Genomic DNA, 13,247 nt, shown 5'->3' on the forward strand with positions numbered 1-13,247 from the left:
CGGCTATCTCCCTTTGGCCGTCTATACTCCTTTGCCAGCTTTGATACTATTTCTAAGGCACCGTAGGGTCTGCATGGAGACTACCGCTATACTAAGTCCCTTGCCAGCTTTGATACTATCTATAAGGCACCGTAGGGTCTGCTTGGAGACAACAACCATCCTTGCAGCCATCAGTTTAAATGATTGACGATTCATAGATTGATAGAGCAAAAGCGTCATCTAGCGAAACGTACGGTAAATAGCACCGTGTAAGGGCTATGCCTACCTTCCTAAATCCAGGGAGGTTGATATCATCAGACCACGAGTATGTTACCTGCAAAACTGTTACCCAGATAGGGATGATAATTTGTCAGGGGAGTTTGGTTGCCATAGGGTCTCATTTGCCGGCACAGTTCAAGGTAAATGTTACCATACAACAGTCCATCCATAACCCATTAGGAACTTGGCGTCTGGTGAAGGCTAACGTTACCGCTAGTTCACCTTTATCCGTGGTGTCCTTTATATCCGTTGTTTTTAAAAAATAGGGTATTTAGGGTTATCAAGTCGGTGGATACTGCAATATTTTGAAAATAACCACAACATTTTGAAAATTTAACATGTTGAAAACCATGGTCTGTGGACGTGATATCTACAAAAAAACATCTTTTAAAACAACGGATTAAGGCTACCCTACGGATAAAGGTCAACTAGCGTTACATGAAAAGAACGACTCTAATCGCTTTCAGTAAAAGAGGAATAAGCTGTCCAGGGGCAAAGGGGCAAAGGTACCTTTTCTTTTGAAAAGCATTATTGAAATTGGTGGATGTCAAAGAAAATATGACAATATTATTAACAAACATGGCAGCACTTAAACAGACCAACGGATAATTGAAAATCCACGAACAACTAACATGTATCAATCAACCCCAATACCATAAACATCGTGCCTAAATAAAAGACAATTGTTCACTAATAAAGAAGAAAATCGGACATGTTTTGTTTTTTTCAGTACACCTTTGCTACAAATCAAACAGCACATCTAACCCTACCCAGCTGTCACGGAGCCAATCAAAATTATGTCACGCTGTCGCCATAGCAACGGTAGACCATAATAATCTACAAGTGGTTGTTACTGTAGTCTGCGTTGATTGACGCATAATGCAGATTGAGATCCTTTGATGTTCGCCGTGACGTCTGTTTATATGACGTACACGTACTATCTACAGTTACTGGTGTTTAGTACACACGATGCTGTGTGTTCGCTACCATCGATCAGACAATGACAGGCGGACGCAGATGGCGGCATAATGTTGTTCATAAGTATTACTGTTTTGTGTTGAAGCAGCTTTAAAAATCTTTTGATATTTCATAGCTAGCGGCAGTCTACATATATCAACATATGCCGTTCTTACAACTGATTTCTATCCTTTGTTTCCAGAATGTATACTTCGATGAAAAGGTATGCGCAAAAATGAGCTGATAAGGTACATGTATATGCAAATATAAGCTACTGACTATATATTGGCGTCGACCAGCCGAGTGCCAAGGCTATAGTATAGTGGACCGGAGATCAAGAGGTCCCAGCTGCAGGTTTGATTCCTGACATTGCTGGTTGACGTTGTTTCAACACAACTTTCCTCACTCCGTCCAGGTGGCGGTGGAAGGAGAGGGATGGGCTCCACCTTCCAATACCGTGCCGTAGGGCAGACACAGTGGATAACATCCCACTGCCCTTCCGGCTCAGAAAAGCTCCGGGACTACCTTTCGTAAACTTTCTAAATCAATGAAAAGATGACTGACGTAAGCTAATTTCCAAGCAGATCCTACGGTGCCATAAGATAGTATCAAAGCTGGCCAAGGAGTATAGCCGCCGATTAGCCGGCCAATGGGAGTCAAAGTTAGTGGCACCAGAGATCTGCCTTCACTGGAACAGGGAGGAGCATTTCTATTGAATAAAGGTGTCTCTGCCCCTCCCTGTGCCATATTGACAGCTACACAAATATCCGAGGTGCTAATGATTTTACGAGCAATTTATATCTTTATTGGGACAAGTTCATTGACCCGCGCACATCCCTGTAGGAGATCTGCGCCTACGGTGGGTTTGATACTGTATTACGCGGCCACCGTGGATCTGCTTGGAGATTAGACGTAAGCTATGATGTAATCTTGACCACTGCCCACTGCCCCTACTGTCCCCAAAACACTTAGGGACTACTTTTGACCTTAAGCCACTGACCTGAGACAGGTATGATGTATTCGTGATCACATCCCAAAATACCGAGATGTTTACTTTACTTCTAATCCAGGATGCTCTGTTGTATCAACAACACCTGTTCATGTCAAACCGAGCGTTTTAATGGCAACGATCACAAAAGTAGAGTTCCTCCTTTCTTCATTCTTCGATAAGAGACTGTATCAAATACGCACGCGAAACCTTCATGACGTAACACATCAGTGCTCCTTCCCATTATTGTAGAGCTAAGAAAAAAACGTAGGAGGGGGTACATGGATGATAGGTTTGAAGTTACTACATGTACAAGGTGCCAAAGTTTGACATCCACACATCATAATTGACACACTGCTTTGAACAGAAGTCTAAGCCCCAAAAACATGAATTACCCAATTTACCGACCGGCGGATAGCCTGCAAAAGACTGGCTGAAATCCCATGGCAACTTATTTGTCCCTATTTGGCCAAAATCTTCGCCTTTTTTACCACCCAGCTGACACGTCTGCTTGGGGACTTGCAGTGCTGGCCTCAGAGTTAATTTGGCGTGACGACATGCTCACGACCCTGAAAACGACCCAACCCAATAACTCTCGCCGGGAGTCACAGCAAAACAATTTCTTGTCAATTACGGGGAAACATCGCCAGAGGGATGTGCATGGCACGCAGTGACCAGGCGCTCAGCTCGCATCATCCATGGTGTACGGTAGCTGACACACGTACAAAACATGGATACATGCATGCCCTGTTTTGGGTTCTCTCACTATACTGACGATAGTAGTTTAACAAACGAACGCGCAAGTAATCGGCACGTTGGCTTACCTTTTACACTGTTCATCTTGTTCTATTCTTACCAGCAGTTCAGGAACGGTTGCTATGATCGAGGAAAACTATGGCCGGGATTCGAACCCACAACTCCTGGTTTTCCCCGAGTCACTATTAAAGTATGTATCCAACGACTACTGCAGCCTGTCGATTCACCCGACCCTGCGGTCAAAGTTCCTGGGTCATGGCGGCATCTGTCCGGGACCGAGGCTAAATTTAGCCTGGCGACCTCCATATCGAGAACACAGCTTTATTTCGAGTTCTCCGACGGTCCTGCGATCAGCCGGGACCGGCTATTTTTGTCGCTCATGATTAATCTCCAAGCAGATCCTACGGCGGCATAAGATAGTATCAAAAGCTGGCAGAGGAGTAAGAGTTTTAGTCTGCATGAGGTCCATGTGAAATTCTTAGCCTCTACCAGGCTCCTCAGGGCGCTAAAAGTAAAAAAATAATAGAAATTGGACAAATATAGACAGATAAGATGCCAGAGGTCGCAAACCATACTCCTCGGACAGCTAGCTCTTCTGGCATGTTATGTGTCCAAATTTCTACTATTTGTGGTGATTTGATGAAGTTCAAAGTAAAGCAGACCAAATGGAGTCAGACGGGTGCTGAAGGCGGCTGACCTCCTCTGGACGGCTAGACTCCTTGGGCAGATCTTATGTCACCGGGAATCTGCTTTGAGATTATCTTATGACCCCCAGTCCGACCGCAGGCCGACCCACCCTGTCAAACTGGTCGCGACAGATATTATAAACAACACAGCATAAAGTGAAATTGTGAAAATTTGTGTCCCATATATCTATCTTAGAGTAGACCTACGTATACCCACTTTACTAAACAGACCTTCCAAGTTATAATCATTCACAACCCACTTGTCAGACTGGTCGAGTCGGGACAAATAACAACACGACAGAAACTAATAATCTACGCCTACTTTATTAATATAGAAAGATATGAAAAATCCTAGCTTGTGGTAAGCCCAAAAGGCCGCCCAAAGGCAAAAAGCTAGTCACTAAACAGACCCTGCAAGTTATTCACGTCTCACTTGTGATCATGATTCCCCTGTCAGACTGGTCGCGACAGAAAACAACAAAGCAGAAGCTGTGAAAATTTACGTCTCATTTAGCTCAGAATAATTCAAAATCCTACAGCTAGCTTGCCGAAGGCGAAAACCCGCCAAAACAGATCTTCCGACACCACTCACTTTCCTTTTCCATAGGGGCGAGCTCCAAGGTTTAAAATCCTCCTGAGGTCCGGCATTTTTTGCTGTGTGACACAGATTTTCACCACTGTCATGTTGGAGCGAAAAGAGTTCCGAAATTGGCGAAATTAATTTGCCGGAAAGACAAAGCAAATTTTGGTCTCTGTACATTAGCCGTCTTAAGGTGGGTTCACACGTGCGTATATGTTTTAGTCTGTATGAGGTCCGTATGGACGTTTTAGCCTCTACCAGGCTCCTCAGGGCGCTGGAAAAATAGTAGAAATTGGATAAATATAGACAGATAAGATGTCAGAGGTCGCAAACCATACTCCTCGGACAGCTAGCTCTTCTGGCATGTTATGTGTCCATATTTCTACTATTTTTCCAGCGATACGTATACGTGGAACCCTAGGCCTGTAGTGGCTAAGAATCGCACACGGACCTCATAGTCATACGGACTAAAACATATACATGTACGCACGTGTGAACCCGACCAGTTTCGACTTTACTCTACAACCCCATGGCCATCTTCCTAGCCACCATAGTAGGCTCTCTGTGGCCTTTTAATCTCCATGAAAAATGGAGATATATCTTTGCCTTTGGGCGTGTCTGTGTGTCTGTCTGTCAGTTTTTTTTTCGTCTTTTTTGGCTCATAATATACTTTTGCTTGCCATTTCTTTTTGTACTAGGTCGCTTGCCAATTGACCCCGTAGCAAAAGTGTATTATGAGTAAAAAAAAGACTGAAAAAAATGCCCACAGAGAGCCTGCTATGGAGGCTACATCTTCCAACCCCTGAAGGAGTCTGCAGTTGAGACTAGCGGCGCATATCTGAGCCAGGAATGCGCCAAAGTTTCCGCGAGGGAAGGCCACGGACCGGTCAAGGGCGCCCTACATCCCCCTGGACATTCCGGGGCAGTAGGAATGCAGACTTACTACACGCACTGTTAAGGCTTAGGTCACATTTCCAAGCCGGGGCCCGGCCGGGATGTTTTAAAAAACGAAAAATCAAATTGTATACCTAGAAAAATACGCAAATTATGCCCTTAGATCTGATTTTGACACTTTGTGTATTGCCCGACCGGGCCCCTTTTTTTTTAGATGTGACCTAAGCCTTTATAGGTGGACTCTCACTGCACTTGGGGCACTTCAGGGTTCGTTCACTGCGGCACTGTTGTGTTATTTTCGCGATTTTTGATGATTAAGATATTGCGTAATACGTAAACGTATGACTTAGAAGACAACAAAATACACAAAACGGAAGAAAATTAGTTCTTTATCTCTGAGCTTCGTTGAGTCATCTACGAACCCCGCAGTGCCGCATCGGCGCCGCAAGTGCAGTGAGAGTCCACTCTAATACAGGCAAGAACTGATCTACAAGCAGATGTAGTAGTTGGGGTTGTTCTTTGGGTCTTCTGTGGTCGTTTTAGTGCGCTTCTATGCATCTATTTAGTAGTAAATGGAACAGAAAACAGCGTGGACCTTTAAATGTGGTAGGGACGTATAAAACCACAAAAGGGCGCAGAACCAAAAGACAAAGAAAGACGTCGACCGAGTAGCATTTTTTGAAGACCAGGTCAAAGCAGAGGTTACCTTCTTCTAACTTGCTTTTGCTTTGTAACCCCGGTCCCTTCGGTTGTCAGAAAGCGAGAACAAGTTAGTGATTTCTCCCTCCCACCAACTTCTGCTTGGAGATTTAAGGCGACTTAGGCGAGCGACAAAGTTAAAACGAAAAGCGAGAAAGCTCGACCATATTGTGGATACCATCTTCTTTGTTACCTTATCAAATACACATATATTTATTGTATGACATATCATTGGCAAGCTTATAGAATATGATTAGAAAGCGACGAGTACCCGGACAGATTACCAGTATGTACCGTACGGTAACTGGCGAAACGCACCATTGCATGAAACTAAGAAGTGCCGAAAATTTGAATTGCTGATAAGTGTATTCCGACTGCATTCTAGCATAGCTCCTTCTTCCGAGCGCAACAAATAAAATGGAATGAACCCAATGGCTACAGGAGGTAGATCGTATCTACGTTGGTGGGGAACTAGTTTTGGGGTCGCGATTTTATCGGTGGAATGCGTTCTCCACTAACTACTCCAAGTAAAGTGTTTTGAGACATACATTTCCACAAAAGTAGAAAGGGACAGCAACTTGCTCGTTTTTTCACTAGAAAGCGGTTTTGTGGCTTACCGGTTCTCTCTCCATGGAAAGGTGGACTAGAAGATCGTGATCTCCTTTTCCGATGATGATATTTCCCATTTTCTGACATGACTTACTGGACTATGTCGCGCAATAAAGTTCTCTATGTAAGTGTCACACTCTCTGCACATTGTGGGATTTCATAACTTCGTATGTGGACCCGGAAACACCTATAGAGTCGAACATTATGATTAGAAGACGGTCACAATCTCCCCACGTCTGCTTGAAGAGCACCTTACAGGAATCCGGAAATGGTTGCTAGACAATACAGACAATACAGAGACAATTAAACGAAACACAAACACATGACTACTCCAGGACTGCGACACAAAATCAGGTCAGCTAAAGTTGGAGACGAAGATAAACTTTACAAACTGAAATATTGATGAAGTGCCTACAATTGTGAACAATGTAAGTAGCGTTGGTAGTGACAGCTATACGTTCCTGATATAATTTCTCCTGTTTGAACCCCTTGAGTTGATTTTGCTAAGAGTAAGTTGGAGAAAAATGTAGCAATCACAGACTGAACTCGAGCGAAGCACTGCCTTTTCCGAAAACTTATCATATGAATTATTGTTTATATTTCAAAGCTGAACTGTTTGGTATTGTTGCTATTTTCGCTCCCAGGTCCCGGACGTTATCAGAACCAGCTAGCGCTGCAGACGAGAGTTCAAAATAAACAAACTTTCTCTGGACGGGAGTACTAGAATATACAAACTGTCATGATTCGTACCTCCGAAAAACAAGATTGGCCCTTCCGTCCCTACTTTGAGCTGCTCCTACAAGTTCAGAAGATTTTTTGTGCACTATAACCTATTATATGTATATTCTTTCTACACACCAGGTGGAAACAGGTGATGTTGTGATATAAACAAAGGCGTGATCATAAATCAAAGGTCCGGCGGACACGAACTCTGGCTGTAGCGAGCTGGTGGCGTCTGTCTGTACTATAACTGGGACTCCGACAATCTGCTCCTCATCTCAGCCGTACTCCACCAGTCTTCAGTATAAACAGACCACCAGAGCTTCCCCACAAAACTCCTTTCGGGATTCCAAACCAGCTTGGTTTAATCCCCTTGCTTATAAATGACTCCGCGTCTGTACATAGCGTTTATATGTGGGCGATCATAAATCTGAACCTACCGGTCGCCTTGCCGTGGCCGCTTCCCTTGGGCGTCGCTTTGGCCGCCATGGTGCGTACGTCGCTTGGAGGGGCAGGTCACAAGACTTCGGGGTCCCCGGACCACTGACCTCGCTCTCCGGACCGCCTCAAGTCAAAAGTCGAAGGTTAAGGCCTCTCCAAGACAGTGGTGTGTGGAGAGGACACCATGGCTGGAGCAGAAGCCGTGTGTTCTACCCGCGATGACCCCGGATGTTTTGTGAGGCGCGTGATACACCGCGGCAGGCACGGAGAGACTGACTGGCTGTTTACCTGTCCGGGCCGCCCCGCGGAATTGTCTGCCCGCGCGCTGATTGGAGCGCCGCGCGCGATAAAGGCTCCTGCTGCATACCGCAATTATCTACTCTCCAAGCAGAGGTTGGGCCTAAGGTCTGGCTTGTTTTGTGGAGTCTTTTTATGTCTCCCGGTACAAAATAGCAAGCCCGATAAAAACGTCAAAAACAGCCGGAGCCTAACCTCTGCTTGGAGAGTAAATTATCTTCTCTCCAAGCAGAGGTTGGGCCTAAGGTCTGGCTTGTTCGGGGGAGTCTTTTATGCGTACGTTTTCGTAGGGCTTTCTGTTTTCTCAGGTTTTATAGAAAAGAAAAAAAAATAGAAGGCTTGAGAAGACACCAAAAACAAGAGTACTAGTATTAGTAACTCAAGAAAGTGCTGTCAATTCATTCTCCAAGCAGAAGTTAGGTCCGGCTTGTTTTGGAAGCCTTAACGCGTTTTGTCTTATCATATCTCCAAGCAGATTCACCACTGGCACCAGTATCAAAGCTTGCTAAGGAGAGCGGCTGGCCAGAGGGAGTCTTCAGTCATCACCGGTAGCCAGACACACTTCTAGGCCGGCTTCACTCCTCTGGCAGCTTTTGATGCAATCTACCGTAGGATCTGCTTGGAGATTAGGGTCTGCTTGGAGATTACGTTTTGTCGGGCTTTCTGTTTTCGCGCAGCTTCTCCCTTTGTCCTCCGACCAAAAGGACAGATAAAAAAAATGGCAAAACAGAAAGCCTCACGAAACGCCTTAAAGACTAACCTCTGCTTGGAAAATACAAGTACATTGTCAGCACTGCTTGGGTTGCCGTGTCGTTCTTATGTAATCACGCGTTATAAAGGAGGATATGAACACCACCTGTGGCACGTAACGTTACTGTGTTATAGCAATGAACAAACAAATAACTCTAGAACTGCACCCCATATTGTACATGATAAAAGCAAGACCTTGAGCATGCTGTAATCAGTGTCCTTGTTTCCATGCCAATGTGGATGCCAAGGACTGGGGCCACTTCGAGGGGAAGGAACGAAATAAGAAACTCCAAGAACATTTCAATAGTAGAAGAAGAAGAAGAAATCACACCCTCCTTGCTAGCACACCCTTTCCATTACAGGCAACTACCTCTCAGAGACAGAGACCAAAAAATTGACACATCGCTCAACGAATTTTCAAGTAGATAAAGGAATAGTCTTTTTACGTTTTGTGTGTTGTTATTTTGTAGATAGTACCTTTTCATGTTGCATTATATTCCAAGTATGAAATCAGAGCTAATGCAAATCCTATTTGGTCTCTGTATGATCGTCACTCAGCGATCACCGTCTAGCGGGAAAGAGGCCCTGAACTGGATCCCTTGCATAGCAACTATCTATAGCCCTCAGTTTGTAAACTTGATAACTATGTCGCTTAAAGCTAATCAAATGACGAGATTTTGTTTGCAACGTTATCGGTAAGATACGACTACCACATAATAATCTCTGACTTATCCCAAAGCTGAACCAGGCATGGTAGTCAATAATGCTTGTCCGTTTCCATGCAGCGCTACCATCAAAGTGCCATAAATAAATATAGTGAGGTGGCGCTGGTGTGAAGTTGTAAACAACAAGGACGTCACGACTGCAGCCATGTACTCATATATGTCTAACCATACATAAGTACATGTAGTAATATTGATAACGGGGTTACATTGTTTACATTTTGTACAAGATGACAGAGAACATTATTTATAGAATCAACCTTCTTCTGAATATTCCCGAAAAAAACGTAGAGGTTTCTAGCAAACGATATCTACATCAACCTCCTTGTCCACAGCAAGAAATTACATTTCATGAACCAGAATACCCCAGGAAGACGATCGACCATAAAAGAAGCAATTACAGTAATAAAGCCCTTGGTCTATGTTAGCATTGTGGAGTCAAGTGCACACCGTACTGTGTCAAGTGCCATGTGACTAACTGATTTTTATCTAGATCTCAGACCAAAGCGGATACATAATATGAATATGAATATTATAACATCTTCTGTGACAAAAGTGAAACTACTACTATACAAGTCAGAAGTAAATCTGTCATGTAAACTTCAGGAAACTCGACTTGTGGTTACCTATATGTAGCGTATAACAATAAGAAGACAACTCAAAAGAACATGACGATATGGCTCAAAGAACAACAAGAGAAATGAGAATTTTCAAGCGGTGAGATCAGTTCTTATTGCATAACAGAGCCGCCCACGCAGGACCGACTTGTGTAATGTATAGCACCCAAGTCAAGATAGCGAGAAATCTGTTCAATGTCAAGAACATCGATCAAAACAGTAGCCACACACACTTAAGACATTTAGAAACTTAAGACATGTTGTGGTTTAGCAGTCTTACTTTGGTTGGCGCCACTGCTGATCGTTCGCGTCAACGTTTTCTTGGGAGCAACGGCGGCCTTCTTAGTCGTCATTCCCGTTTTCTTGGCGCTTGTTGCTCCCGTGCTAGTCTTCCGTTCCGACTGTGACTGCGTCCTTGATCTCCGCTGTGTTGTGACGTTCTGCGGCAAAGTTTTGCGCTCTGAGCCCGCTTTCCTCTGCATGCTTGTTGATCACGGTGTTGGCGCGGTTTTAATGACTGTTTAATCGTTGCTCGGTGCGAGAAGGTGTTTGTGATTTACAGAGGTGAGATATTTAAGGCGACGGTAAATATAATAAAGATACGAAAGGACTTTCGTCGCAAATTTAAACAATAAATGATCGCACGTAGAGTTAGCCTCGATACAGCAGACTCCGTGCAGGTTACTTTATTTTGCCTTCTTTCTGACGGTATCATGGCAGCGTTTTGCTTGTATTGTGCCATGAAGTCTACCGTTTTTTTCCCCACAACATTGAAGGCCATTATGCAGTTTACGTTGTTGAAATTACAGCTCTTTACGTAATTGAAAAGAGAAATCACAGCGATAGGAAAGATGTGGACCGCGCAGTCCATTTTTAAGGCCACCATAGAGGCATCGACTGAACGAAAACCTGACATGATACTACAATAAAACTTGCCTACTGTAGGTTTCCTAGAAATAAAATGTCTTTATCATCAGTGAGAAACTATGCTACTCATTTTTCTATAAGGCTTAGAAGACGAAGTCAAAAAGGTACTTTAGGTGTTTTGCCAGTGTCCTAAACCTGTAACTTAACGTTCACACCACAATGACTCCTCGACCTAAGCGTCAAAACAGACACCATTGTCTTTGAAGTTTGCACCTACATGAATGTTTCAAACATGATTTCACGGATGTAAGCATAACGGTTCTCAATCCCCATGTTGAATCCCATGCATGTCAACATCTATGTTATGAACCATTTTATATTGATCTTTAGCGTAATGTGAAGACAGTGGCTCTGACAAGGGATTTGAATGACACTCAAAACGACTTGCCTATCAGCTATTGCCTGATCAGAATGCGCGGTATGTTAAGTTGATTGTACAGGGAGGAGAGTATATCACATGATATCGCCTCATGTCAACATGTCTACATTCCGGGCGAGACTTACATCATTGCCCCGCTGTTTGGTGATTTATTGTATCGCCTATTCCACAAGTCGCGTTTCCCGATCACCTATAATCGTGTGCTATTAATGACAAGGAAGTGAGATATATCCGCAGTGAGGGCGCGAGTGAATGTGATGACTGTTTATAGATTGTGCAAATACTGTGCGACGGATGCAGTGGAAGATGAAATACATTTTATATGTAACTGCCCCCATTATGAGGATGAAAGAAACAACCTTTTCGACACAATCAATACAATATTTCCAACTTTATACCAGTTGGTAGACCTCCAAAAAACTATATTCCTGTTGAAATAACAGAACCCACTAATCATTAAAGACGTGAGACTTTTCATCAGCCACTGCCTCCAAAGAAGAAGTCAAACCTCCCAGTAAACAATGTAGAATCATGTATATAGATAGCTGTATAGAATAGACACTTGTTACTTTTTACTCATCTGTACCCTTGCAATTAGCCTTCGGGCATGAATTTGCAAATGAATAAATAAATACAATCTCCAAGCAGATCCTACTGTAAAAAGAGTCTCTTTATTCAGTGACGTACCGACCTGATGAAACTATTCACAGATCCGACTGTAGCATAGATAGTAACAGCTGGCAGGAGGAGTGAAGCAAGCCTAGGAGTGTGTTTGGCTACCCTGTGAGCGAGCGCGCCGGCGTGTGGGTTTGTTGGCAGTGTTTGATTGAGTGTATGGGTGAGTACGTGTTTGTGTGAAAGCAAGGAGGCTGAAAAGAGAAGCCTTCTTGGTGGGAGTGAGCGATAGTGTGGAAGTATGAGGATGTGAGTTGTAATTGTGAGTCAGTATGTGTAAGTGTGTATGACTCGATGTGAGTGATTGTGGCATCTCCCATTCATCTAATACAAAAATAAAGAAAGTTGGAGGCTACAGGTTATATGAGGTCAAGTTCAAGGGTCAAATGAATTATATCAACGTTTATGATAATGCCTACCTACCTACCTAGTCCCTTGACCTCCTGGTCGTTGGGGGGACAAGGTAGATATAAAGATGGAAGGTTGTCTCCAGGACCGTCTGCCTTCTGCTACAGCTTGTCTTTCCTGCAGGTTGAGGGATGTCCAATAATAATGCCAGGTGATGGTAAAATCCATTTGCCTATCCTGTGATGTCGTTCATATCTATATCGCTAGAGGTCATCACTGCACGAAATGGAGTCTGGGTTACTTCAGGTCAGCTGGAAGTTCAAAGGTCACTCATCAGCTGGTGCTTCGGCAAGCAAAATTTTCGTGCGGCCACGTCGCCTTTTGCGGAGGTTTTTAAGATGGTGAAAGTGGTTTTCCTGCACCCTGACCTGGGGATCGGGGGCGCCGAGAGACTTGTGGTGGACGCGGCGCTGGCGCTGAAGTCCCGCGGACACGAGGTGCGGTTCCTGACGGCACACCACGACCCGGGTCACTGCTTCCCCGAGACTCGGGACGGTATGTTTCTTTCTCTCTTTCTTTCTTAGACAGTAGACTGTTTCTACCCGCTTCTTTCTTCCGGGGGCACCGAGAGGCTTGTGGTGGACGCGGCGCTGGCGCTGAAGTCCCGCGGGCACGACGTGCGGTTCCTGACGGCACACCACGACCCGGGTCACTGCTTCCCCGAGACTCGGGACGGTATGTATACTTAGTAACTCACTACTTGGATACCAGACCCCAGTCGATCTCAAAAGTATCTATCGTGTAGGGTAGATATTTTTGAAATCGGGCAGGGGTCTTGTAAACGCTGCCTTGTAAACAGGCTACAAACTACTACATGTGCTATGATTTTTAAACTGATCCGTTGTGACAGCGATCTCGCCCCCCGTGATCTCGCCCCCCCCCCC

At 44.4% G+C, this 13,247-nt stretch overlaps 1 protein-coding gene across 1 annotated transcript in view; it reads left to right on the top strand.

The window, feature by feature from the left end:
• The first annotated feature begins 12,577 nt into the window (after window positions 1-12,577).
• The window catches only part of LOC118431347 (alpha-1,3/1,6-mannosyltransferase ALG2-like), a 9,311-nt gene continuing 8,641 nt past the window's right edge, over window positions 12,578-13,247 (top strand). The window contains exon 1 of the mRNA XM_035842466.1: window positions 12,578-12,858. Within this exon, the coding sequence (XP_035698359.1) occupies window positions 12,702-12,858 (157 nt within the window). The 5' untranslated portion in view covers window positions 12,578-12,701. The remainder of the gene's footprint in view (window positions 12,859-13,247) is intronic.

Source organism: Branchiostoma floridae, chromosome 15 (genome assembly GCF_000003815.2).
Source record: "Branchiostoma floridae strain S238N-H82 chromosome 15, Bfl_VNyyK, whole genome shotgun sequence".
Classification (NCBI taxonomy): Eukaryota; Metazoa; Chordata; class Leptocardii; order Amphioxiformes; family Branchiostomatidae; genus Branchiostoma; species Branchiostoma floridae.